The sequence below is a fragment of the Gallinula chloropus genome (assembly GCF_964237585.1).
Source record: "Gallinula chloropus genome assembly, chromosome: 3".
NCBI classification, from domain to species: Eukaryota; Metazoa; Chordata; class Aves; order Gruiformes; family Rallidae; genus Gallinula; species Gallinula chloropus.
The window spans coordinates 120,944,630-120,969,413 of record NC_140087.1 but is presented as its reverse complement, the minus strand read 5'-3'; the positions used below and the strand labels follow the sequence as shown (position 1 = coordinate 120,969,413).

Sequence of the window (24,784 nt, the reverse complement as noted above, 5' to 3'; positions counted from 1 at the left end):
GGGCCACAGGGAAAATGGGCAGCCTCTTCTCAGTGTCTGTGGGGACAGGACAAGGGGTGATGGGCTCAAGTTGGAGCACAGGGAGTTCCCCACTGAAGTGGGGAAGAACTTCTTCCCAGTGAGGGTGAGGGAGCCCTGGGACAGGCTGCCCAGGGGGTGTGGAGTCTCCTTCTCTGGAGAGATTCCAGCCCTGTCTGGATGCCACCCTGTGCGCCCTGTCCTAGGGACCCTGCTTCGGCAGGGGGTTGGACCTGATGAGCTCTGGAGGTCCCTTCCAACCCCTACGATTCTGTGACTGCTGATTTGAAGTGCAAGGGGAAAAAAATCCAAATAAAATACAAGGAAAATTGTTTGGAAAAGAAGATCAGTGGAAACTGAGAAATATGGAAGAAAAAACCCCCAAACTCTCATTGTGCTTTACACTGTATTCAATATTATTTGCTCCAAGGTCACACAAAATTTCTCTGAGGCTTTGAAGATGGTAATAAATTGTCCAAGCACAGAATCTATCAACAAAGTTTAAAGAGTTTTGGTATCATAGAATGGTCTGGGTTGGAAGGGACCCCAAGGACCACAGAGCTCCAACCCCCGGCCACAGGCAGGGCCACCAACCTCCAGGCCTGAAGCTACAAAAGGTTGCCCAAGGCCCCAGCCAACCTGGCCTTGAACACCCCCAGGGACGGGGCACCCACCCCCTCTCTGGGCAGACCCTTCCAGCCCCTCACCACTCTCTCTGCAAAGAACTTTCCCCCTAATATCTCATCTAACCCTTCCCTCCTCCAGCTTCACTCCAGCCCCCTTGTCCTGCCAGTCTCTGCCCTTTAACAAGCCCATTCCCCTCCTGTTCCTCTGCTCCCTTCAGGAACAGGAAGGCTGCAGTGAGGTCCCCCCACAGCCTTCTCTTCTCCAGGCTTACCCAGCCCAGCTCCCTCAGCCTCTCTCCATAGGGGAGCTGCTCCAGCCCTCTGAGCACCCCTGTGGCTCCTCTGACCCCTCTCCAACAGCCCCACATCTTCCTTGTGTTGGGTCCCAGCTCTGGACACAGGCCTCCAGCTGGGGCCTCACGAGGGCTGGGAGGTATGGGAGGTCTATTTCAATTTTAGTTTAGTACCATTTTCTGTGGTAGATTAAAGAATATTAACATAAATGTATTTCACACACCCCTCCAAGGAACATTTACATATCAGGAAATGTAAAGAAAAATACTTTCACATTTAAATGCCTTTCAGATGTTTAATATACATAAATAAAAATATTAATGTCATACTATGTAAATTTTTTGAAATGAGTGTTTCTGTTTACAAAGTTGATTATTTATACATATTTGCATGAAATAAGCCCCTGAAGGGGATTACTAGATCTATACTCAGGTGTTCTCTTTTTCAGCAACACATTGTACATTCAGTTTCTGCTCCAAGCCTGTAGTATGCACCATGGCTTAAAAAGAAGTGTCTCACAGAATCACAGGGCTGGAAAAGCCTTTTAAGATCCTTGAGTGCAACTGTTCTTTTCCTGTGCTGACCCAGATCTCTCAGCACCTCATCTCCCCGCTGTTAAACACCCCCAGGGCTGGGGACTCAGCCCCCTCCCTGGGCAGCCTGTGCCACAGCCCCACAACTCTGCCAGGGAAGAACTTTGCCCTCCCAGCTGAGCTGACCCTGCCCTGGGGCAGCTTGAGCCCATTGCCCCTTGGCCCATCTCCTGTCCCCTGGCTGCAGAGACCATCGCCCACCTCTCTGCACCCTCCTGGCAGGGCAGTGGAGGTGGGGAGAAGGTCTCCCCTCATCCTTCTCTTCTCAAGACAGGTCTCTTTGGTTTATATTCTGTGATTAGATTCTTGCTGCACCCTCCAGCAGGTCTGCTGCAACCAGGGGCCTGCAGTTTTTGTTTTCCACTTAAAATAAACCCATTTCCACTTACAAAGCTCCTGTGCACAAGGGCAGGAGACTGCAGCAAGTCACCTCCTAACATCCCTTCCAACCAACATTTCTGAGAGTCTGTGAAATACCTTACAAAGCAAGAGACAGACATCCAAGCTTACCACATTCTGACCCTTGTAAGTTGTTTTACTTACCCCTGATTGCACATCATAGAGCGTGTGGGTGAGGATAATCTTGAAGACCGCGTGGGACCGACTGCTCTCCTCATTCATGTTGGTCGCAGCCACCGTTCGAGATTTGTTGCCCTCAGACATCAAGGACTCGATGTCCTAGATACAGTTTTCACATCCATAAGCATTATCTGCATTAACATTCTTTCCATTATCTACCTAAGCAATCTCATTTTGGCATCGAATACAGCGAGTTTTTCCCCACTGCTTATCCATAAATTGTGAGAAAACAACGTATTGTGATCTCCCCTTTACAGACTAGAAATTACACTGTGTTGTGGCGTGCCTCCTCATCCATTTCCTCTAACTAGATATTCAAGTATCAACCAAAATAATGCACCTGGCTGCATGCTGCACTACTCCAAAGCAAAGAAGGGAGGAAAGAACAGTTTGTGTTTGAATGCTGTAACACCTCTGCCTCAGCTGTCAAACCATGTTCTTACAATGTGTCAGACTGATGTAAGGCTCAAAGTTTTATAAAACAGACCCATATTGAGCAGGTCATTATGTTCCTACTATATTTAAGGGCTATCAAGTGTGTTATCATACTTGAGCAGCTCCCCTGCTTAAGTGTTTTACAGCAATCCTGTTAAACAGGTAAAACTTGAGATTCTCAGGCTTGATTTTTTGGATGCTGCTAAAACCAACCACAACCAAACCCAAACAAAGAGACCACCACAGACCACTCTGGACTCTGGATGTTGCATTACACAAAGCTGCCAGGCAACATGGAAAGGAAAAAGCATGTGATGTGTTTTGTCTTAACAGACACCACCAAAGAGAGGTAAAGAAATACCTGGAGAGCCTGTGATAGGAAGGGCTGACCCATCTTCACATTCAGCTTAAGGTGTTGGAATTCCATCCCCCATCTACCCCTTCCTCCCAAGGTGTATCAATGAGGACATTTTGCAAACACTCACACATATATATATTTGCTATCCAGCTCACTACAGCACTCTAATAAGCAAGTTTCATGCCACATTCTCAAACATTTGCCTTGAGAACGACCCTTAGTTTGTATTTCCAGCGTGCCTGAATGCTACCAGTAAGAGGAATTACAAGGTGTGACAGCCAAGCATGGTACTGAAAGCCAGTCTGCTACATCCTGGCTCTCTAATTAATCACAGAACATGATTTCTCATGGATACTGCCCGCACTCATCTGAAGTTTGGGAGGAAAGCCATTGCATTGAATAATTCTGAATTATTTTCAGAATTATTGAATAATACAGAATGAAAATGAGTTCCTGCTCTTAACTCCACTCTCCCCAGGGACTGCAATGATCCTACCGCTCTAAAAATCTCTGCTGCATGGCAATTAGGTGTAGCTGGATATTTTCTCCTACTGTTTAGGATGTCAACACGAGCCTTTCATAAAATTGATCCTTACCTTGTAGCTAGCAACAGCTAGTTTGGATAGGCCATCTACGTAAGGACCATAAACACTGTGTTCTCTAACTTTTAATGACTGACGGCTTCTGGTTGGGAAAGAAAAGGTTATTTGACTTCAGACAACATTTATAGAAAGTCAATTTCTCACCAACAGATCTCAAACACGACAGGCTTACAAATGCCATAATAAAGCACAGAACAAGGAGGATAATCAAACAAAAAAGCCTTTTATCTACACATAGAAAGCTGACAGGTTTTTGTTGTGTCATAAAAGCTAGCATTAGGGAGAGTTTACTCCAAGCTTTCAGTCCTGCTACTTTATTTTAATTTCCAATGAAAGGACACCAGGACCAGGAAGAAGCAAAAGCCATCCTACTCAAACACCTTTGATGGGATCCATTAAGGCAAACTGGTTATGGGAAGGACAAGTGTATGACAACATCATTCCAGCGCCATTGACACACAGATTACTTACCCTTTAGGGTCAAGAAGATCTCGGACTTTCTCATTGTATATCTCCATGTAGGACACTTCCACTTTGAAACTCTGCTCTTCATTTTCCTCCTTCTGTGCTCTTTCAAAGAGCCCACTGCAAAGCCTAGGGATCAACCCAGGCTGATCAGCGGTACCCATCATTGAGTATGATTTCCCAGATCCTGTGGGAGTGAATCTGTGGTTACTGAACATGCAACAATATTCTCTTGCTTTGCAGAACATGGAGGGGAAACAGAAGAGGTTAAATAAATAAAATAAATTCACATTTCAGTAAAAGGCATTTGTGTGGTTTTCTATTTCCAAGTAAGCAAAACACGATTTAACTAAAGACTAATTAATTAAAAGGAAAGCAAAACGAGAAATTGAGTTCAAGCTGTCAGATAAGCCTTTCTCTGGTAGATAGTCATGTTGGAGAAGACAACCCACTAGCACTCAGATAGGTGCCACAGTGGGGAAAAATCAGTTCCACAAGCACACTCATTTCTGCACACTACATTGAAAATAATCATTAAAGATGATTCCAATTACAGAGGCAGAAAGTGTGAGTGATGCGTGGAACTTAAGGACGATCAAGATCATTCCAAAGATTACAATCTAAGGTGTGAGAAATAAGGGTAGCCAGCAGCAAAACCTCCTTTCCCATCCTGTCCACCCCGTATCTGGTGTTACAAAAGAGAAAAACATTCCTTATCTACACTACAAGGCATTGCTCCTGAAACAATGTCACAACAGCCATGAAAAGAGTCTCCAGTCAGAACACAGGTGACACCTTTTGCATCAACAAATAGTTTTTGCTTATGCCAAGGAGGGACTTACCAGTTTGTCCGTAGGCAAAGATGCAAGCATTATAGCCTTCAAAGGCATTCTGAAGAATATTCTCTCCAAGGCACTTGAAAACAACATCTTGACCTAAGAAATAAAAGCACCACGTTGTAACAATGCAACAGATTCCCCCTCACCCCTTCATTTGTGTCCTTCAGCAACGAAGTAAAAGCAAACAGCATTTTCCTGGTGTTGTTGCCCAAATAACACATTTAGCAGGCAGTATTTGCTCCCCTGACAAAAGCAAGACCATCAGGCAGTAGATGTGCTCCAGACTGATGCTACTGTAAAAACCAGAAGCCGCCATTGTCGTAGGTAAACCTGTATGTGCTAAACCAACATCCCACCCGTGGTCACACTCAGAAGCTTTATCAGCAGAAAGTCTACCAGCCACAGAATTTAATCCACTGGTGAATGACACTACCTCAAAATACACACAAGCTCTGAGGGTGATGGAGCACTGGGACAGGCTGCCCAGAGAGGCTGGGGAGTCTCCTTCTCTGGAGACATTCAGACCTGCCTAGAAATGTTCCTGTATGATTTAGTCTGGATGATCCTGCTCTGGCAGGGGGGTTGGACTAGATGAGCTTTTGAGGTCCCTTCCAACTCCTAAGGACCATTGAGCCCAACTCCTGGCTTCACACAGAGCCAGCCAACTCAAGACCATCTTCCTTTTTCTTTTGACAAGGAGCTGTCACACAGGGGGAGGCACGTCGTACCGTATGGCGTGTGCTTTTAGCAAGTAATTCTAATTAGATCACTCCCACGTGGAGACAACGAGCACCAAGGCACAGCAAACATTACCTGCGTATTTTTCTTTGACTGATTCATCCATAGACCAAAAGCAGTGATCGTAGGCAAACACCTGTAGGGAAATAACCAGGAGGACACCTTATCAAAACCTGTTGCCAAACCGAACATGCTATCCAGATTCTGACAGCGCTGTATTATGCTGGTGAATATCATACTCCTTGGGGCCATTCTGACCATGTATCAGGTGTTCCCACAGAATAACTTGCTTTCTGTGAGCATGCAGCCAAAACAAACACCTCATTTTCCTATAAGCAAGCATATTTCTTGCTTTTATTTCTTTGTTTCTGTGTGAATTGTGCCCCTCCTGACTAAAGCTAAAGGAAGGAAGAGTTAGATGAGATATTAGGGGGAAGTTCTTTGCAGAGAGAGCAGTGAGGGGATGGAAAGGGCTGCACAGAAAAGGTGTGGGTGCCCCATTCCTGGGTGTGTTCAAGACCAGGTTGGAAGGGGCCCTGGGCAACCTTGTGTAGATCTAGGCCTGGAGGTTGGTGGCCCTGCCTGTGGCAGGGGGGTTAGAACTGTCTGATCCTTGGGGTCCCTTCCAACCCAGCCCATTCTATGATTCTATGCTCTCCAAAAGCTCTTCATGTAGCAACCGAGTGGATGTCAAGGAGCTTTCCTTATCTTCCTTTAAACCCATCCTCACAATTTGTTCTTCACCAGACTTTCTATTTTGTGAACTGACAGATGTCCCCTGGCTGTTTCAGCCTCCCATCTCCCCGTGTCTCCTGCCTGCATAAATTAAAAACATGCCTTAGGGTTGGAGCATCTTTCCACAGGAGAGGAGTACGTATTTATGGCTGCTGACAACCCAGCACACAAGCAGTCATCACCAGAATGCGGTACTCATAATGAACAATATCAAGTAGATTAGTTTCCTATCCAGAAGACTAGCACTATAATATTTTTAAAGAGAAAACCTGCTATTTTGGGGTAAATCCATTTAAAGGTCCACATGCACCTTTCACTGCAAAGGTTGCTGACCCCCAGTAAGAGAGTGTGTAGTTAGGAACAGAGGTTTCCAAACCACCTCCTTTGGGTCTGTATTTACAACAAAAAAATAAACCCAAAGAGGGTAATATCTGACCTACATTCACACAGGCAAAATTTACTCTGGAGGGTATAAAAGGGAAGTGCAACGTGTCGCTCTTTAGCTGTTTATTTCTCCTCTAAGCCTAACAAAGGCTGCTCTTTCCCCTTCAGATGTTCTGTGCTGCTACGCAGCTGACGTCTGCATCACTTCGGATCACGGTGGCGGAGCAAGCGTACCGTGTCAGCATCTCCCATCCACTTCCTCAACCCTCTTTCCATTGTTTCAGAAAATTCCACTTCAGCTGTTAACACATTCACATCTTCCATTTTCACAAAGCAGCCACAAAGCAAATCTTCAAGTATTTAAATTAATTTAAAGATTATGCAGGAGTTGAATATTCAGACTACAATAGACCCAAACTTCCTACCTACATTTATGAAAACTCTAAATATAGCAAAATCCTTGGAATGTAAATGACTCCTCTTCAAAAATAGAGTGGGGTGGTTTTTTTCCCTATACTACATTAATGTCCCAGCATCAAGAGATAAAAGGGCTTATTTTGCATCCTCTAATTGAGGAAACAACTGCCTGTGTGTTACAGATTTTCAGTTCTTGGAAATCATTACACAATTAAGCAGAGAATTATAACATCCCACACCTCTGGAGTGTTAAATAAAGCATCCTTGGCTATATGTTGGCATCAATAAAGCTGAATCCTGATATGCCAGGGTCAAGATAGATACATATCTGCATACCAAACAGAGTCATGGGACCCTAAGCCATAACAAGAGAACGAGTTTGCTTTAACTGAGATAACTAGAAAATGCTTTAAAAAGCCCACAAATAACAAGGACTCTTCCATTCACGGGCTGTAATGCTGAGTGTGGATGTTCTCATCTGTTCCTGTGACTCATTTTGTTTTGGCACAGGCTGTACAGTGCTTTTCTTGCAGCAAGGAGATGCTTCGAGTTTCCTACTCAACAGCTGATCAACTACAGAGCTCTGTCTTTGGAAACACTTTTAGTATCTGGATAAGCCAAGACTGAATAAGTGACACAGTAATTTTCACATGCTGATTTAATGTGAGGTAAAAGCTCTTACCTTTGGTTGGGATCGGCTGTTCCCCGAAGCATCAGGAGCAGGAAGGGTTTGGTACAGGGTCAGGATGAGAAAAAGAAAGACAAAAGAAAAACAGGCTGTTGGTTGTAGTGATTTTTAGCTTCGTTATTCTATCATTAATACCTCATCATTGCAATGCTGTCTTTAAAAAGTTCCCTTCTCACATCTGCCCTTGATCAGAGACCCCGACTCATTTTATAAACCAATTTATCTCTTTCAAGAGTGAGATTTGAGATGCTGCTCTGAATAAGTTGATTTTAAATTCCAAGAATTCAAAGCCACCGATTTCCCTCACGCCGACACCACCTTCTCCTCATTCTCTCCCTCATTATTTTTTTACTTGTGACACAGATCTCCCCAGCTTTGGAGGTGTCACTGTCTCTTAAAAACAAAGATACCCAAGCAACACCCAAATTTCCAAAACCACTTGAACAGGAATGTTGGCAGAGTTATTTAAGAGGAAATTTTAGAGTCCAACCCTTGGACTTCCCAATTCTGTTCTCCTCCGGTTCCTGGGACAGCAGAGCAAACATTTGTTTCCCTGAAGAACGAGCAGAGAACATGTATGCTGTTATTTGTATAATTTAAATTGCCTTTTGCTTTGTTTGTTGGTGGTTGGGTTGGGGTTTTTTTAGCAACAAATACACAATTACAAGAGTGACCTTAAAATGCCAGCACAAGTTCAGCCAGTGCCCTGACAGCGGGTCACGCCACCTTCCCATGTAGAGAAGGCTTGAGAAACATGTAACAATGAAGAACTGAGATTCTCCTTGTCCTGGATCTTCAACTGGGAAGCTCTTAACATCAATGCCAAGTCAAATCTTGTGACGAGCATCACTGATTGCTTTTGACCAGAGCAGGGGAAAGACGTGGAAGCCACTTGAGGTTACTCTCAGAGTTCTTTTTGCTCATACGGGTTGAAAAGTGAGGTTAAAAATAGGAATTTCTCAGCATCTCCTCTCAAAAAGAATTAGTTATTAAGCACATCATCTCTCGTTACTCAGGCCTGGATTAATGTGCACAACTGTTTGACTTAAGAGGAACGATGGTGACTTTGGACACCAATCAGCGTGACCAGATATGCAAAATGACAATTGAAGTTGAGGTCAGCTCACGACCGCCACACCACAAGGTCATTCAAGTAAGCAATGACACCATGGCCACTTCTACCCCTGCCATCCAGCTAGCATGAAATAAAATAAAAATTTAATTAAATTAAATTAAATTGTTCAGCCTGGAGAAGAGAAGGCTGTGGGGGGACCTAACTGCAGCCTTCCCGTACCTGAAGGGAGCAAAGGAAGAGGAGGGGAATGGGCTTGTTAAAGGGCAGAGACTGGCAGGACAAAGGAGCTGGAGTGAAGCTGGAGGAGGGAAGGGCTAGAGGAGAGATTAGGGGGAAGTTCTTTGCAGAGGGAGTGGTGAGGGGCTGGAAGGGGCTGCCCAGAGAGGGGGTGGGTGCCCCATCTCTGCGTAGCTCCAGGCCTGGAGGTGGTGGCCCTGCCTGTGGCAGGGGGGTTGGAGCTCTGTGATCCTTGGGGTCCCTTCCAACCCAGACCAGTCTGGGATTCTATGAAGAGCTCTCCTGAAGCTCTTGGCACCACGCTCTGAGCAGGCTCTTGGCCATCCCTGTGGCTCCTGGGTGGGCGGTGGATATGGAAGTGCATTTGAGGGCATCTCCTTCACCAGGGGTTCGATTCCCACACAGAGGACACCAGACAGCCTGTCTAGATCGCTCCAAGATACGAGAGCATTCTGTCAGCTTTCTGGGCACTGAAATGCCAGCGGAGCAGGTTGATGAAGGACTTCACTGGAAACTGCCAAGTGGCTTTTAGGGGAGCTCCTGCTTACAAAGCAGGCTTACCCCTCTTCCTACAAGATCATTCTCATTGTGAGATAAAGAGAGTAGCAAGCCCAGATTCTGAGTTGGAGTTCAGCATATGAAGATATGATGCTGCTTCTTCATTCAGACTGTGCTCACGTTTGTATTCCCCAGCCCAGTTCCAAGGCAGGTCTAAACAGCAACAAAGCAACTGACCTTTCCAGCCCTCAGTACAGCCCATATTATGGAGTATTTGGATTAAACCAGCAATAAGGGTATCATCTCAGAAGTAGTATCGCATATACAGATGGATTATGCCAGGCTATGTAAATCATTGAGCTTAGTTCAGACTAAAATCCTTGTAAGTACAGTGCTGCCCAAGCACACAAACCCATGGCTCACTTGCAGCCTGGCTTAATCCAAAGGTGCACAAAGGGAAGCCCTACATCCAAGAAACACAGCGTACAGCATTCAGGACACAGCACAGATATCTAGAGACACAGCTTGTTCCACATAATTTGTACTAAGAAGAGAATCACAGCATATTTTAGGTTGGAAGGGACCTTAAAGCCCATCTAGTTCCAATCCCCTGCCATGGGCAGCGACACCCTCACTAGACCAGGCTGCCCAAAGCCCCATCCAACCCGGCCTTGAACACCTCCAGGGATGGGGCTTCCACAGCCTCTCTGGGCAGCCTGTGCCAGGGCCTCCCCACCCTCAGAGTCAAGAAATTCTTTACTATTCGTTGCAATTGCAGGTTGCCAGTGTTCGGATCCTTGGGGTTGTTCTTTGCTAATGCCAGCCTTAACCATAGGAAATGTTCTTTGGAGACATGGCTGTTGTCCACGTTTTGTTGTAGGAGATACTGGGGGTTCTGGTGGACAGCAGGACGACCATGACCAGCACTGGAACAGACCACCCAGAGAGGTTGTGGAGTCTCCTATGGAGACATTCAAACCCACCTGGATGTGTTCCTGTGTGATTTAGTCTGGGTGATCCTGCTCTGGCAGTGGGGTTGGACTCGATGATCCTCTGAGTTCCCTTCCAGCTCCTGACATTCTGGGATTGTGATATATTCAAGCACGATAAACTAGTCTGTTCACTGATGGTTCTCAGTGCTATTTTGATAACATCCTGGATCAGTTCTTACTCCAGCATCCCAAGTTCAAAAGCAGAAAGTATGTATAGTGACCTTAAATATATCTGAGATTTTATACATCTCAGGGGGAGTAAAACACCACAGCAAATGAGAAGCTGTGAAACATCCCTGGGAAGAGATGGCTCAGCCCTTATCTCTTCTTTATGGCTGACCCAACAGCCCCGAGATAGCAGCCAGCTGGCGAATCAGCACATGCTCTAAATCAGTCACAGCACATCCAGCTCTTTGCCTGGATCAGAAACGGGCAGATGGGGCAAAATGGGGGGAGGAGGAGGGAGGCGGCAAGTCAGAAAGGAGGAAAAAGAGGGACAGAGGCTGTAGGACATGATCTGACAAGGAAGGTTTTATTTTTTTTTCCCTTATCATGTTCTTCAAAAGAAATTAATTTTCCTATGCTGACAGAGACTGCAGCAACATCCAAACTATAAACGTGGCTGACAGCGCTCAGGGACATCAGGCTACGCTGGATTTACGGATCCAGAACACACACATTTTAGAGTTTTCAGAAGCTTCTGGAATAGGAAAAGATAGGAAGAATCCGCAGGTTAAAAAAAAAAAAGGGAGAGAAGGAATGATTCCAAGAATAACTATAAATTAGGACAGTCTCGGCACAGCTCCAGAAATTCTTCTTGCTTTCGACTTTCAGTCTTCCCTGACCACTGCAAAAACAAGGACTTCAAATTCCAATGCAGTTAGTGCTGTCTTCTGCTCTTCAGCAGGAACTGCTCAGCAAAAATTCTACAAAGTAGCTAAAAACACAATTAAAAAAACATTCTGGTGAGGAAAAACTACTTGGGGATCAACAGCAGAAAGGTGTCGGTGTCCCCCAGGGATCGCTCTGTAAGACTCTCCATGCTCCCAGCTCAGTTGGCTTCACAGAATCACAGGGTTGGAAAAGCCCTTTAAGATCATCAAGTCCAACCATCCCTGTCCTGTGCTGACTCATATCCCTAAGTACCCCATCTACCCTTCTTTTCAACACATCCAAGGACTGTGACTCAGCCTCCTCTTCTCCAGGCTCAACACCCCCAGCTCCCTCAGCTGCTCCTCAGAGGATTTGCCCTCCAGCCCCTTCCCCAGCCTGGTTGCCCTTCTCTGCACTCGCTCCAGGACCTCCATGTCCTTCTGATGCTGAGGAGCCCAGAACTGGACCCAGCACTCGAGGTGTGGTCTCACCAATACCAAGTACAGGGGCACAATCTCCTCCCCAGACCTGCTGGCCACACTATTTTTGATATTTTTTCCTTCAAATCAATTTGTATTCACCTTTTATTAAAACTAAAGTTGGTATCATACACCACAGCAGTTTATCCTTTGGATGTGGAACAATTCCACTTTGTAGCAAGACCTGACACTTCTTACATCTAGTATCAGGTAAACTGTTCATACCCACGTTTACAGACCCTGTTATCACTCTTATGGGCAGGATGTCAGCTTAACACACTTCCAAGCCAACCTGGAACAGAAATGCTATAGCCACAGAGATGCCTGCACTGGTCCACGCTGGAGAAGAATGGTATTGTACATCATTTTGTACACCTATACAGACACACACACATGCCTTCACTCTCACTCAGGTCACAGGGGAAAGCAGACCTGAGGAAAAGGATTTGGGGGGCCTCATGGGTGAGAAGCTGGACATGAGCCACCAATGTGCATCTGCAGCCCACAAGGTCAACCCCATCCTGGGCTGCATCACAAGCAGTGTGGGCAGCAGATGGAGAGAGGGGATTCTGCCCCTCTGCTCTGAGGAGACCTCACCTGCAGTGCTGGGTCCAGCTCTGGAGCCCTCAGCACAAGAAGGACATGGAGCTCTTGGAGCGTGTCCAGAGGAGGCCACAAAAATGATCTGAGGGCTGGAGCAGCTCTGCTGTGAAGCCAGGCTGGGAGAGCTGGGCTGGTTCAGCCTGGAGAAGAAAAGGCTCCAGGGGGGACCAGAGAAGACCACTGAGAAGAGGCTGGCCATTTCCCCCTGGGTCTCACCCTTCAGATATTGAGAACCATTGATCAGATCCCCTCTCAGGCTCCTTCTCTCAAGGCTAAACAGCCCCAGTTCATTCAGCCTTTCCTTGTAGAGGAGATGCTCCAGGCCCTTCATGATCTAAGTTACAATGTTCAAGGTCTTACTGTTCAAGTTCTAGCTCAGAATAAAATTCCAACAATAAATCAGTCTCTTTTACTAGCAAAGACACAACTGAAAGACAGGAGCATGACAACTGATAAGCCAACAGTAAAATTAATTGAGAAACTGTTTCCTCTCTGCATATCAAACCCAACTTGCAACACATTTTGCTGCTGCCAGGCATACAATGAGAGGAAATGCCAACTAAATCAAGCCTGATCACTTTAGGCTTCTTTATCTTACAATTCTTAGAAAGCAACTTTCCCAGAGTACTTCAGAAGGTGATGTGCTTAAGATTGATGGGTTTAACAGTTTATAGTCTACCCATTTTCTTCTTTACACACAGAACAAGAGGTATCAAAGTGCTACATCTTCCTAGACTCCAATTTCTGGATGATATATCCTCCTAATCATACTCCTTTTACAACATCTCAACTTTTACCCCTCATAGTGATTCTGAGCTCTTTGGGTGAGAACCACACTGTCCTATCTGGGCAAGAGATTTTCTGCAAACAGAAATAAAATCCCCAAGTACGTCAAAGAAACTGTGAAAGAGCAGACACAGCTCAAACCCTAAACTCTCAGAGTTAAAAGGAACAAAAGTAATCACTGTTACTTGGAAAATTCCTCCAGTGTTCCAAGGCATTCCAGGCATAGTTGGCGGTGACTTCGTTTCTAACGACAAAACTCATTTTTTGCCAGCTCACTCAAAGGAAGAAGGGAATAAAAAAGCCCCCACCTCCCTCCAAAAATATCAAGAACTCGAGCTGAACAGCAGAGTTGTGGGTTCGGGGTGTTTTCCAGTTGGAGCTAAATGTTCTGTAGAGTTTAGTCTCAGCACAATAATCCGCTTAGTCCTGACCACATTCGAGTGGCGAGCGCATCCCATAAAGCTCCTGTTATGACAAGGGGATTACAACTTTATCCTTTTGTTTGTAAACACTTAGATGTGGGGACACTATTGTGCTCTAGAGAATGTCTGGCGAACAGCCAGTACCCAAAACTTTCAATTACTATTGTGAGTGTCAGTATTTTTTAATAGAGCCTGATGCAGCTACCATGGGAGGGAGAGAAAAAAAACCCTCTTATGATTTGGCATCCTATGACCTCCACTGATCTCAGATGGAAACTGGACAGCCCTAGCTCTGGGATTTGGCAGAAAACTTGTTCTGCCTCTGGGACAACTGCACAATGCACTTAAGTCAAAGGCAACCTCCAGCCAGCCAAGGAGCTGAGGGATGAGCTCCTGAAGATGCAGAGCATGGAATCAGAGTCTCAGAATGATGGAGGTTGGAAAGGACCTCAGAAGATAACTTAGTCCAACCCCCCTGCCAGAGCAGGATCACCCAGACTAAATCACACAGGAACACATCCAGGAGGATTTGAATGTCTCCAGAGAAGGAGACTCCCTAACCTCCAATTTGAGAAGCCCCAATTTCAGAACAGATACCACAGAATTTTGTAAGGAGTTTTTTGTGAACGAGTTGACAATTCATCCTACAACATACAGTGGAACTTGTCTACAGCTGCAAAGACAGAACTGTGTTTAGACCTCCTTAACTCCAGCTGCTTTTTAACTCCAGAGTTAAAAAGTCTTATTTTGAAAATGTAGGTTTTCCTACATTTTCTTCAGGGGTGGCAAGTGGGATTTAGAAGTGCTCCAGAAGACAACAAGGTATGATTAAAGTCTTCATCAGCAACTTTCTTCAACTCTGAGATTAAATACACCGAGCACATTGACAAACCAATGAGAAAATTATTTCAAGCACAAAGAGAATTTCCACAATAAATAGAGATTGTTTTCTCTTTGTGAGGCTGTTCCAATATCGAAGAGCCATGCCCTGCTCCTGACAGCTCTCTTCCTAGGAAAGCGGTTCTGTATTCAGTGTGTGTGTTTGTGTGTGTATTTAGGGCAGAGCTACCAGGGCAGAGGACCTGTCACTAGGTCTCCTAGGAAAATAAATAAATTAAAAGAAATCACAGAATCATAGACAGGTTTGAGTTGGAAAGGACCTTAAAGATCAAGTTCCAATCCATGGGTAGGGACACCCTCACTAGACCAGGCTGCCCAAAGCCCCATCCAACCTGGTCTTGAACACCTTGAGGGAGGGCGCAGCCACCACCTCCCTGGGCACCCTGTGCCAGGGCCTCACCAACCTCAGGGTAAAGAATTCCTTCCTAATATCCAATCTAAGTCTACCCCCTTCCAATTTAAACCCATTGCCCCTTGTCCTATCACTCCAAGCCCTTCTAAAAAGTCCCTCCCCAGATTTCTTGTAGCCCCTTCAGGTACTGGAAGGTGCTATAAGATCTCCCTGGAGCCTTCTCTTCTCCAGGCTGAACATCTCAACTCTCAGCCTGGCTTCACAGCAGAGCTGCGCCAGCCCTCCAATCATCTCTGTGGCCTCCTCTGGACCAATTCCAACAGTTCCATGCCCATATTATGTTTGGGGACTCCAGAACTGGACACTGTACTCCAGGTGGGGTCTCACAAGAGTGGAGTAGAGGGGCAAATCAACATTTTTGTGTGTTTGTATTCAACCTGGAGTAGTATTTCTGAAATATCTTCCTCTCTTCACTTCAAAATGATCTCACAATCCCCACTTGGAAGTTGTTTTTTTCTTACAGACTCAGCAAAATGGTAAAAATTAGGAAGGAGCCAAGTCAGAACCTCCCTCACCGACAGAAACTGCACCAGGCAGCCTCCCCTCCCAGCTCACTTCCCTCGTGTGGGATTGGAGAACTGTCAACACTCCAAAACATGCTGACAGCCACAGAAATTTCTAAGGGGAATCTCCTGGCAGCCACAAGTAGAAAATAAAGGTGGGGAATGAGGAGAGAAGTCCTTTCCACGCACCTAGGAATAAGAACTACATTTTTTTAATCCACCAAAGTGTATTTTAAGAACCCCTTCCGTTCCACCAAGCCTGGTATTTGCTGCTTTTGTAGATCAGTCACCTGTATCATCCAACTCAAAGCATTAAGCTGGTTTGTCTTCCCTGAAAACACAATCACATCACCAAGAATCATTCTGCAAGAGAGTTTTTCCCCCCAGACTCAGTTATATTTACACACACATACCTATATGCATATATTTCTATATATACATATATTCCTATATATATATATTCTATCAAAAGAGGGGTGGCAGCAGGGACAGGGAGGGGATTGTCCCTCTCTGCTCTGCCCTCCTCAGCTGGAGTCCTGTGGCCAGAGCTGGGGCCCAACACAAGGAAGATGTGGGGCTGGTGGAGAGGGGTCAGAGGAGCAACGGGGATGCTCAGAGGGCTGGAGCAGCTCCCCTACGGAGAGAGGCTGAGGGAGCTGGGCTGGGTCAGCCTGGAGGAGAGAAGGCTGTGGGGGGACCTCACTGCAGCCTCCCCATCCCTGAAGGGACCCCAGGAACAGGAGGGGAATGGGCTTATTAAAGGGCAGAGACTGGCAGGACAAGGGGCTGGAGTGAAGCTGGAGGAGGGAAGGGGGAGAGGAGAGACTGGGGGGAAGTTCTTTGCAGAGAGAGTGGTGAGGGGCTGGAAGGGGCTGCCCAGAGAGGGGGTGGGTGCCCCGTCCCTGGGGGTGTTCAAGGCCAGGTTGGCTGGGGCCCTGGGCAACCTTGTGTAGCTCCAGGCCTGGAGGTTGGTGGCCCTGCCTGTGGCAGGGAGGTTGGAACTCTGTGATCCTTGGGGTCCCTTCCAGCCCAGCCCAGTCTGTGATTCTATATGCAAACATGTGCTAATATCCTTTGATGATTAAAAAAAAGAATCGACTTCAGCACCTCTCTGCTTCAATCAAGGAAGAGAAGAGGAGAATGGTCTGTGACAATGAGCAAGACCATCTGCAGGAGCATGAAAGGATCTGCAGCCTTGGAGGCCCCAAGTCTCTGGAGCAGCCCACAAGCTCTTCACCCTCATATTAAGCAGGCAATCACTGCAAGCTCTAGAAATTATTGTAAGGGCTCTTCAACCCAGGGAAACTAATGTTTCATCAAGAGCATTCAGAAAATGTTGGTAACGTTTTCTATTTCTTTTAAATATGCACTAACACCCTCTAAACACGATGTGCAGCAGAGGCGTCTCTCCTACGCTTAAGTGCCTGCGAGTACTTGCTAATTCCCTACCTACTCTCCTTCCCCTGAATGACTTCAGCTATGAAGAAGCCCTAGAACACCTGTTACTATACATTTTCTTTACAGACCACATATCCCCAGAGAACTTCCAGCTGTTTATCTCATGATTGTCAATGCAATTTGTGTTAGGTGATCACACAGCCACTCAGGAGACACCTTCCAGCTTGCTGGCCTAAATGACAAGTCCAACTACCTCCTTCACCTTGTTTTCTTGTTCCTGAACTCTAGCTTGCCTTCAACTGAAGAGTGACATCCTCTTCTCTTTGGGTAGGAGATGCATTTTGAGGAGATGAATCTCCTGTTTGAGGAGATGCATGGACTCGGTTCTCCAACTTCTCCAGCAAGTCCACCAGCCACTAAGCAAGTAGTAATGTTTGAAATGGCCACAGATGAAATGAGAACACTGCTGTGGCCACATTTTGTAAAGAAATCAACCTTAATAGCATGCTTTGTAAAAGAACAGTGTATTTACAAAGTTGGGAATTTCACTGGATACAGTGTCCAGTTACTCTCTAAATCACCCGATGCGATTTCAGCATCACTGGGTCTTCAGCTGTTGAAGAGGGCAGCTCTGGGCAAGTGCACAGTGCAAAACTTTATACCTCAGAGTCATATTTGGTGCCTCCAGAACTCAGCAGCTGCTAAGCAAAGCATTATTTTCATGTGGTAAGTCTATTCATGGCCTGGTTTTGGACTGAACTCCAAATTAGGGACTCAAACAGGATTTCAAAATACATACACACACTGGAAACCACAAATGATGTCGATCTAACCATGTACGGGGTGGAGGGAGGAGATAGGAGCATGCAAGAAGCATGAAAGTTTTTGTTTGTTCACTAGCATGGAAGTTATCTGTCTTGCCTCCATGGTTCAGTAACTGCTTGAACCTCCTTACTTCAGCACGCAGATGTTTCATGATCACAGTGACAAGCCAGAGGTGGTTGTACAATATCCATGTACGCTCAACTCAAACTTCCTACGGACATCCAAGAGGACTAAAAGGTGACAGAACAGCACAATGCATCTCAACCACTCTAGTAATCACAGAATCATAGAATGGTCTGGGTTGGAAGGGACCCCAAGGGTCCCAGAGCTCCAACCCCCTGCCACAGGCAGGGCCGCCAACCTCCAGACCTGGAGCTACACAAGGTTGCCCAGGGCCCCATCCAACCCAGCCCTGAACACCTCCAGGGACAGGGCATCCACCACCTCTCTGGGCAGAAGGAATCCAAGAACAGCAGCTTGTCAAGACAGTGACATCTCAAAAAGAGCACTTCAAAAAAATCTTCACATATATTAGAAGCCTCAAACAGCCAGATATAGTAAAATTAGTGGTTGATATCGCTCAAAGAAGCAAAATGTGTCATGTTGTCTTTGACTCTTCCCAAGAGCAGAGTACACACACACCTTCCCTCCATGATCAGCTCGCCCAATACTGTCTACATTCCTCCAACTGATTTCAGCAAACTCGACTGATAACGTGGAGGTATTTCAGGCAGCAATCAATATCCACTTTGACAGTTCCCATATGCTCAACATCAACAGAAATTTGAAGCATTTTGGCACACACTGACATATAACTTTTTCTCCACAAATATGTCAAGCCTTTTCACTCAGCAAACTCACCCACACAGTTCAACAGTTGCAAGATTACAGTTCTGCCATGCAACAAGAATCACAGAGTCCCCAAATGTCAGGAGTTGGAAGGGACCTCGGAAGCTCAGCTAGTCCAACCCCCCTGCCAGAGCAGGAGCACCCAGACTAAATCACACAGGAACACATCCAGGTGGGTTTGAATGTCTCCAGAGAAGGAGACTCCACAACCTCTCTGGGCAGCCTGGCCCAGGGCTCTGTCACCCTCACAGGGACAAAGTTCCTCCTGACATTCCCATGGAACTTCCTCTGCTCCAGCTGCACCCGCTGCCCCTTGTCCTGTCGCTGCCACCCCTGAGCAGAGCCTGGCTCCATCCCCCTGACTCTCACTCTTTACATATTGACAGACATTAATGAGGTCACCCCTCAGTCTCCATTTCTCCAGGCTAAAGAGGCCCAGCTCCCTCAGCCTCTCCTCACAAGGAAGGGCTTCCACTCCCTCCATCACCTTGATGTCCCTGCGCCGGGCTCTTCCAAGGAGTTCTGTGTCCTTCTTGAGCTGAGGGGCTCAGAACTGGACACAACATTGCAGGTGTGGTCTCACTAGGGTAGAGCAGAGAGGGAGAAGGACCTCTCTTGTCCTACTAACCACCACACCTCTTAACACACCCCAAGATGCAACTGGTCTTCTTGGCCACAAAGGCACAGTGCTGGCTCATGGTCATCCCGCTGTTCCCCAGAACCCCCAGGTCCCTCTCCTCTACACTGCTCCCCAAAAGACCAGTCCCCAGCCTATACCTGGGGTTGTCCTTCCCCAGATGCCAGACCTACACTTGCTCTTCTTCAATCTCAAGATGGGATTGCTTTCCTCACAAACTCATATCCTCACTGTAGAAAGCAAGATTTACTTTCCAAACCATAATGAGCTCTCAGGACCAAAATCTTGCTACTCAGGTACATGGCATGAGGAAATAAATTCTTTGTCCCAAATAAACTAAGACTAGAAAGAACATTAAGACAAGCAGCCCACATACCCCATAGCCTCTCTGACTACTGCTTTTCAGGGTAACATTTTTGCTCCAAGCTCCTCTTCTGCCTGACCTAGAAAAGAAATCCTTATTTTCAGTGTACCATTCAAATGCAGGAGGATGGAACATAAGCTATAATTGACCTCTTTGCTGAGAAGCAAAGGGAAAATACAGCAAATTATGAAAATTATGGGCAAGTCTTCACCATGACAGCTTGGCTCCCATGTCCCTTATATGCCCTACTAATGACTTCAGACTGTTGGCACAAAAAAAAGTCATAGAGCTCTAGGCAGAATTAAATATTAGCTTAAACCTAGAATTGCATGAAAACGTATAGATCTGCATCAAGAAGTTGTTCTGAAGACAAAACATCATCTTTGGAGTGACAAGGAAAGGCAGATCCCAGGCTCGTGTGCTCACAGGGCATGCAGTAAAAATAAGGTGCAGCTGAGTAGTGTGGCCAGTAGGTCCAGGCAGGGATTGTGCCCCTGTAATCAGCATTGGTGAGGTTGCAGCTCCAGTGCTGGGTCCAGTTCTGGGCTCCTCACCATCAGAAGGATATTGAGGTCCTGGAGCATGTCCAGAGAAGGGCAACCAGGCTGGGGAAGGGGCTGGAGGGCAAATCCTCTGAGGAGCAGCTGAGGGAGCTGGGCGTGTTGGGCCTGGAGAAGAGGAGGCTGAGGAGAGACCTTCTCCCCACCTCCCCTGCCCGGAGGGTGCAGAGAGGTGGGCGATGGTCTCTGCAGCCAGGGGACAGGAGATGGGACAAGGGGCAATGGGCTCAAGCTGCCCCAGGGCAGGGTCAGCTCATCTGGGAGGGCAAAGTTCTTCCCTGGCAGAGTTGTGGGGCTGTGGCACAGGCTGCCCAGGGAGGGGGCTGAGTCCCCAGCCCTGGGGGTGTTTAACAGACAGGTAGATGAGGTTCTCAGGGATATGGTTTAGCACAGGACAAGGACGGTTGGACTTTATGATCTTAAAGGTCTTTTCCAACCTTGTCTTTCTGGGATTCTGAATGTGCAGCTACAAGGCACAGCCCTGAAGGAGCAGTACTCCCTAGCTATGGGACTAAATCACAGCTTGCCCAGTCAGCATTTCTAGGTCTTTCTCTCTATAAAATGCCTTTTTCTTCAGTACTTGGCTGTAAAACCCAACTATTTCTTCCTAAACAAGTGCTGCTGACTCACAGTAGCATTCATCTGTGCCCTTTGATTTCCTAATCTGCTCTTTAGTCCTCATGATGAACTTAACACATCTGCTTTGTCTATTCTTCTCCCTCCCACCTCAGCAAACCACTGTGGCCACTTTTAAGTGTAGGAAATACTTTGTGAGCTATTCTTGAGTCAACACACCACACAGCCCTTTCAAAGCACTGCAGTTCTTTCATGCCTGTTGTGTTCTGACTGAAAACTCTTATTTGGGGAATCAGATAATCCTCAAGTATTTAACCAGGAAAGTAATTTTGAAGAAGCTTTTCCTCCCTACTTGTTCCAGTGGTTCTTAATTTATTCTTATGTATAAAAAATTCTTTCATTACACACTTGTACCAACGCCCATCACCTCCAAAACCAAATCTGGCAGTTGCTTAAGGGCTTCTACATCACTGTTGGTAATTTATTCATGCTGGGAAAAAATAAATAAGAATCAGTAGCAGACGAGTGGTACCAACTGCAGCAGCTACAATGCAGAGAGTTGTCAAAGCATCTGCCCACAAATTAATTCAGAAGTTAGCTAGCTGGAACAGGCATTGTAACTGAGGTTGGTGAAGCTATATATACATATTTTTGGCCGACAAAACATTCTTCCACAGACTATGGCCTGCAGCGCTGTAAGAAGCAATCAAGGATTAAGTTATCATTTCACAGCTCTGGCATGAGAATTCAGATATTTAGCAAGGTGAAACACGCACTGTACACCATCAGTTATCCCTTTTATCCAAATAAACTGTGTCAGGCTAAATCCCACCGTGGACTTGCCTGCCAACCAATCTCCTGCACTCTGGAGTTTGGCCAACAACTCGTTGGCTCTTGCCAACTCTCACACTGTCCCACTGCAGGGCAAAGAAGTGTTCACAGGGAGGATGTAATTCCCACCCTACTGCAGACTGATGGGAGACTGTTCCTAGTACTTGATTAGGCATCTAAAAAGGACAAACGTCTGTCCTTCCACCCATCACCGACTTACATGACATATATTAAGCATAAATACATATCCTGCCTGAGGAAGTGGGGCAGGACTTTTAGAAACAGCATGACTTAAGTCAGGCCCTGAGACTTCTCAGCGGATTTCACCAGCTCTTTCAATGGGGATCCAGGTAAATCGGGCAGCTCTGGCAGCAAACTCATCCCTGGGGGAGCTTTAGAGCACCTCCAGGTCAAGGTCAGGGGCACTGCTGGATGCACAGCAGCTGCCAACCAGATTTCCTCCTTCCTCACTCTCATCACTAATTACTTCTAAGAGCTTCCCACAAGCAACAGCATCTATTTGCTTCCTGTGCTGCTCTTAAACACAGAGCTGTTTATCTCCCCAGCATGCCTTTCCTTTTGAAATCCCTTTCAACACCTCTCCCTCCAAAATAACAACCCCCAAAAGGAGCCTTAAACCCTTTTCACAACACTTTCTGGAGCAAAACCCCAACTTAGTATCTACAATCATAAACAAAGTCCTTATGACATTATACAAGCTTGGTTCAGGCCAATTAAAAGTTCATTGTATGTTCAAGTGTCCTGTGCTGCAAGAACAGAGATAACCAGCTATTTAAGAACCCTTGGCTTGTACAATATAAAGTATCTCAAAGGAGGGAAACTAGCACACAAGGCAGGGAACCACAGAGCTGGTGACCAAGAAGTGCTGCACTAGGAGCTGCGTATGAACGAGCCTTCGTGGAGACACCATGAATAAAGGTGTATCAACCACAGGACAGATCCTGTGTTAGTTCAGAGTTCAAAGCTCAGAACTTTTTTTCTGGACTAAAGCATCCATGACTTCACAGAATCACAAGGTCGGAAAAGCCCTTTAAGATCATCAAGTCCAACCGTCCCTGTCCTGTGCTGACCCAGATCTCTCAGCACCTCATCTCTCCCCTGTTAAACACCCCCAAGGCTGGGGACTCAGCCCCCTCCCTGGGCAGCCTGTGCCACAGCCCCACAACTCTGCCAGGGAAGAACTTTGCCCTCCCAGATGAGCTGACCCTGCCCTGGGGCAGCTTGAGCCCATTGCCCCTTGGCCCATCTCCTGGCCCCTAGCTGAAGAGACCATCGCCCACCTCTCTGCACCCTCCTGGCAGGGCAGGGGAGGTGGGGAGAAGGGCTCCCCTCAGCCTCCTCTTCTCCAGGCTCAACACCCCCAGCTCCCTCAGCTGCTCCTCAGAGGATTTGCCCTCCAGCCCCTTCCCCAGCCTGGTTGCCCTTCTCTGCACTTGCTCCAGGACCTCCATGTCCTTCTGATGCTGAGGAGCCCAGAACTGGACCCAGCACTGGAGCTGCAGCCTCCCCAGTGCCCAGTCCAGGGGCACAATCCCTGCCTGGCCCTGTGGCCACGCTGGCTCTGACACAAGCCAGGATGCCCTTGGCCTTCCTGGCCCCCCGGGCACACTGCTGGCTCCTGGGCAGTCCCAGTCCCCCCACACCCCCAGGTCCTTCTCCCCAGCAGCTCTCCAGCCACTCTGCCCCAGCCTGTAGCGCTGCTCGGGGTCATTATGTCCCATGTGCTGGACTCTGCCCTTGGCACTGTTGAACCTCAGGACTTCCATCCTGAATGAAGGTGTTTGGCTTTCCCCTAAACTCAGGCATAATAAACCAGCCCTATGGAAAGTCCTAGTGAATCGATCACCCAGAAACCAAGACCTGTGTGCTGGTTCCCACTGCCAAGAGCCATTAACACAACGTGCACACTCAGCACTGCAGAAGATGTAGAAACAGCTCAGGTCTCATCACTGAACACATGCTACAGCCCTGTAAAATATTAATCTGTTCAAGTTGAGACATAGCTTTAGAAGAATTTGCTCTTGAAATAGCTCGTGGCTGGGCACAGGGACAGTTTTCACCTTCAGACAACAAAGAGCAAAAGTTTCTGTAAACGTCACCAGTGAATTCTGGCACTAAGCACTGTAGTTAAAGGGGGGGGAACCCAAACAACCCAGAAAAGCAATCACATTTCCCTGTTGGGAGTCTGATGAAATTGCTTGCTCATACTTCTAAATTCTTCACCCAAACATTCAGCTCTTATAATGAAATTCTACCCTCACTAAAAGACCAGTTCTAAGGAAACTCTGTGGAATTTCTCTATGAAGCGAACGTGGGTGTAGCCCAGGTTTGATGCAGGTTCTGTTACATTTTTGGCTCAATCCACTCTGCAAAAAGTTGAAACACCGGAAGCATAAACACCTAAACCAAGATAAAATCAGTTCCAACCTAAAATCTGAACAAGTGTTTACCTCTTCACACCATTCTTTTGTTCCACAGTAGCCATCGGCAACAGATACTTGTTAGCAGGAGGCAGCTGGTTTCACTTAAGCTTCTCTTTTCCTTTTCCAATTCTTTATTTGGGAAACAAAGTGCAGTACGTGCCATGTGGAAAAGTGTTTAATATTTTGTGGTCTCAGTGATTATTTCCGTGATAGCATGACAGTTCCTTAAGTCTCCACACAGTGGAGGAGCCATTCATTTTAAGAGGGCCAACGGGATCCTGGGGGGCATCAGAAGGAGTGTGGCCAGCAGGTCAAAGGAGGTGATCCTCCCGCTCTGCTCTGCCCTGGTCAGGCCCCACCTGGAGTGTTGTGTCCAGTTCTGGGCTCCCTGGGATAAAAAAGCCAGGGATCTCCTAGAGAGAGTCCAGACGCAGCTAGAGAGATGATTAAGGGGCTGGAGCATCTTCCCTGAGAGGAAAGGCTGAGTGAGCTGGGATTGTTCAGCCTGGAGAAAAGAAGCCTGAGAGGGGATCTGATCAATGGTTATCAACAGCTGAAGGGTGGGACACAGGGGAAATGGCCAGCCTGTTCTCAATGGGCTGTGGGGACAGGATAAGGGGCAATGGCCTCAAGTTGTAGCACAGGGAGTTCCCCCCAATGTGGGGAAGAACTTCTTCCCAGTGAGGGTGAGGGAGCCCTGGGACAGGCTGCCCAGGGGGTGTGGAGTCTCCTTCTCTGGAGAGATTCCA

The 24,784-nt window shown here is 46.8% G+C and overlaps 1 protein-coding gene across 1 annotated transcript in view; it reads right to left on the bottom strand.

Annotated features, from left to right (window-relative positions):
* Window positions 1-24,784, bottom strand: part of KIF13B (kinesin family member 13B) — a gene marked incomplete at its 5' end in the record, with an annotated part of 153,814 nt that overhangs the window by 85,260 nt on the left and 43,770 nt on the right. Inside the window, 6 exons of the mRNA XM_084261969.1 lie at window positions 2,075-2,209; window positions 3,500-3,587; window positions 3,977-4,157; window positions 4,813-4,905; window positions 5,623-5,683; window positions 7,766-7,781. Coding sequence (XP_084118095.1) covers window positions 2,075-2,209; window positions 3,500-3,587; window positions 3,977-4,157; window positions 4,813-4,905; window positions 5,623-5,683; window positions 7,766-7,781 — 574 coding nt within the window. The remainder of the gene's footprint in view (window positions 1-2,074; window positions 2,210-3,499; window positions 3,588-3,976; window positions 4,158-4,812; window positions 4,906-5,622; window positions 5,684-7,765; window positions 7,782-24,784) is intronic.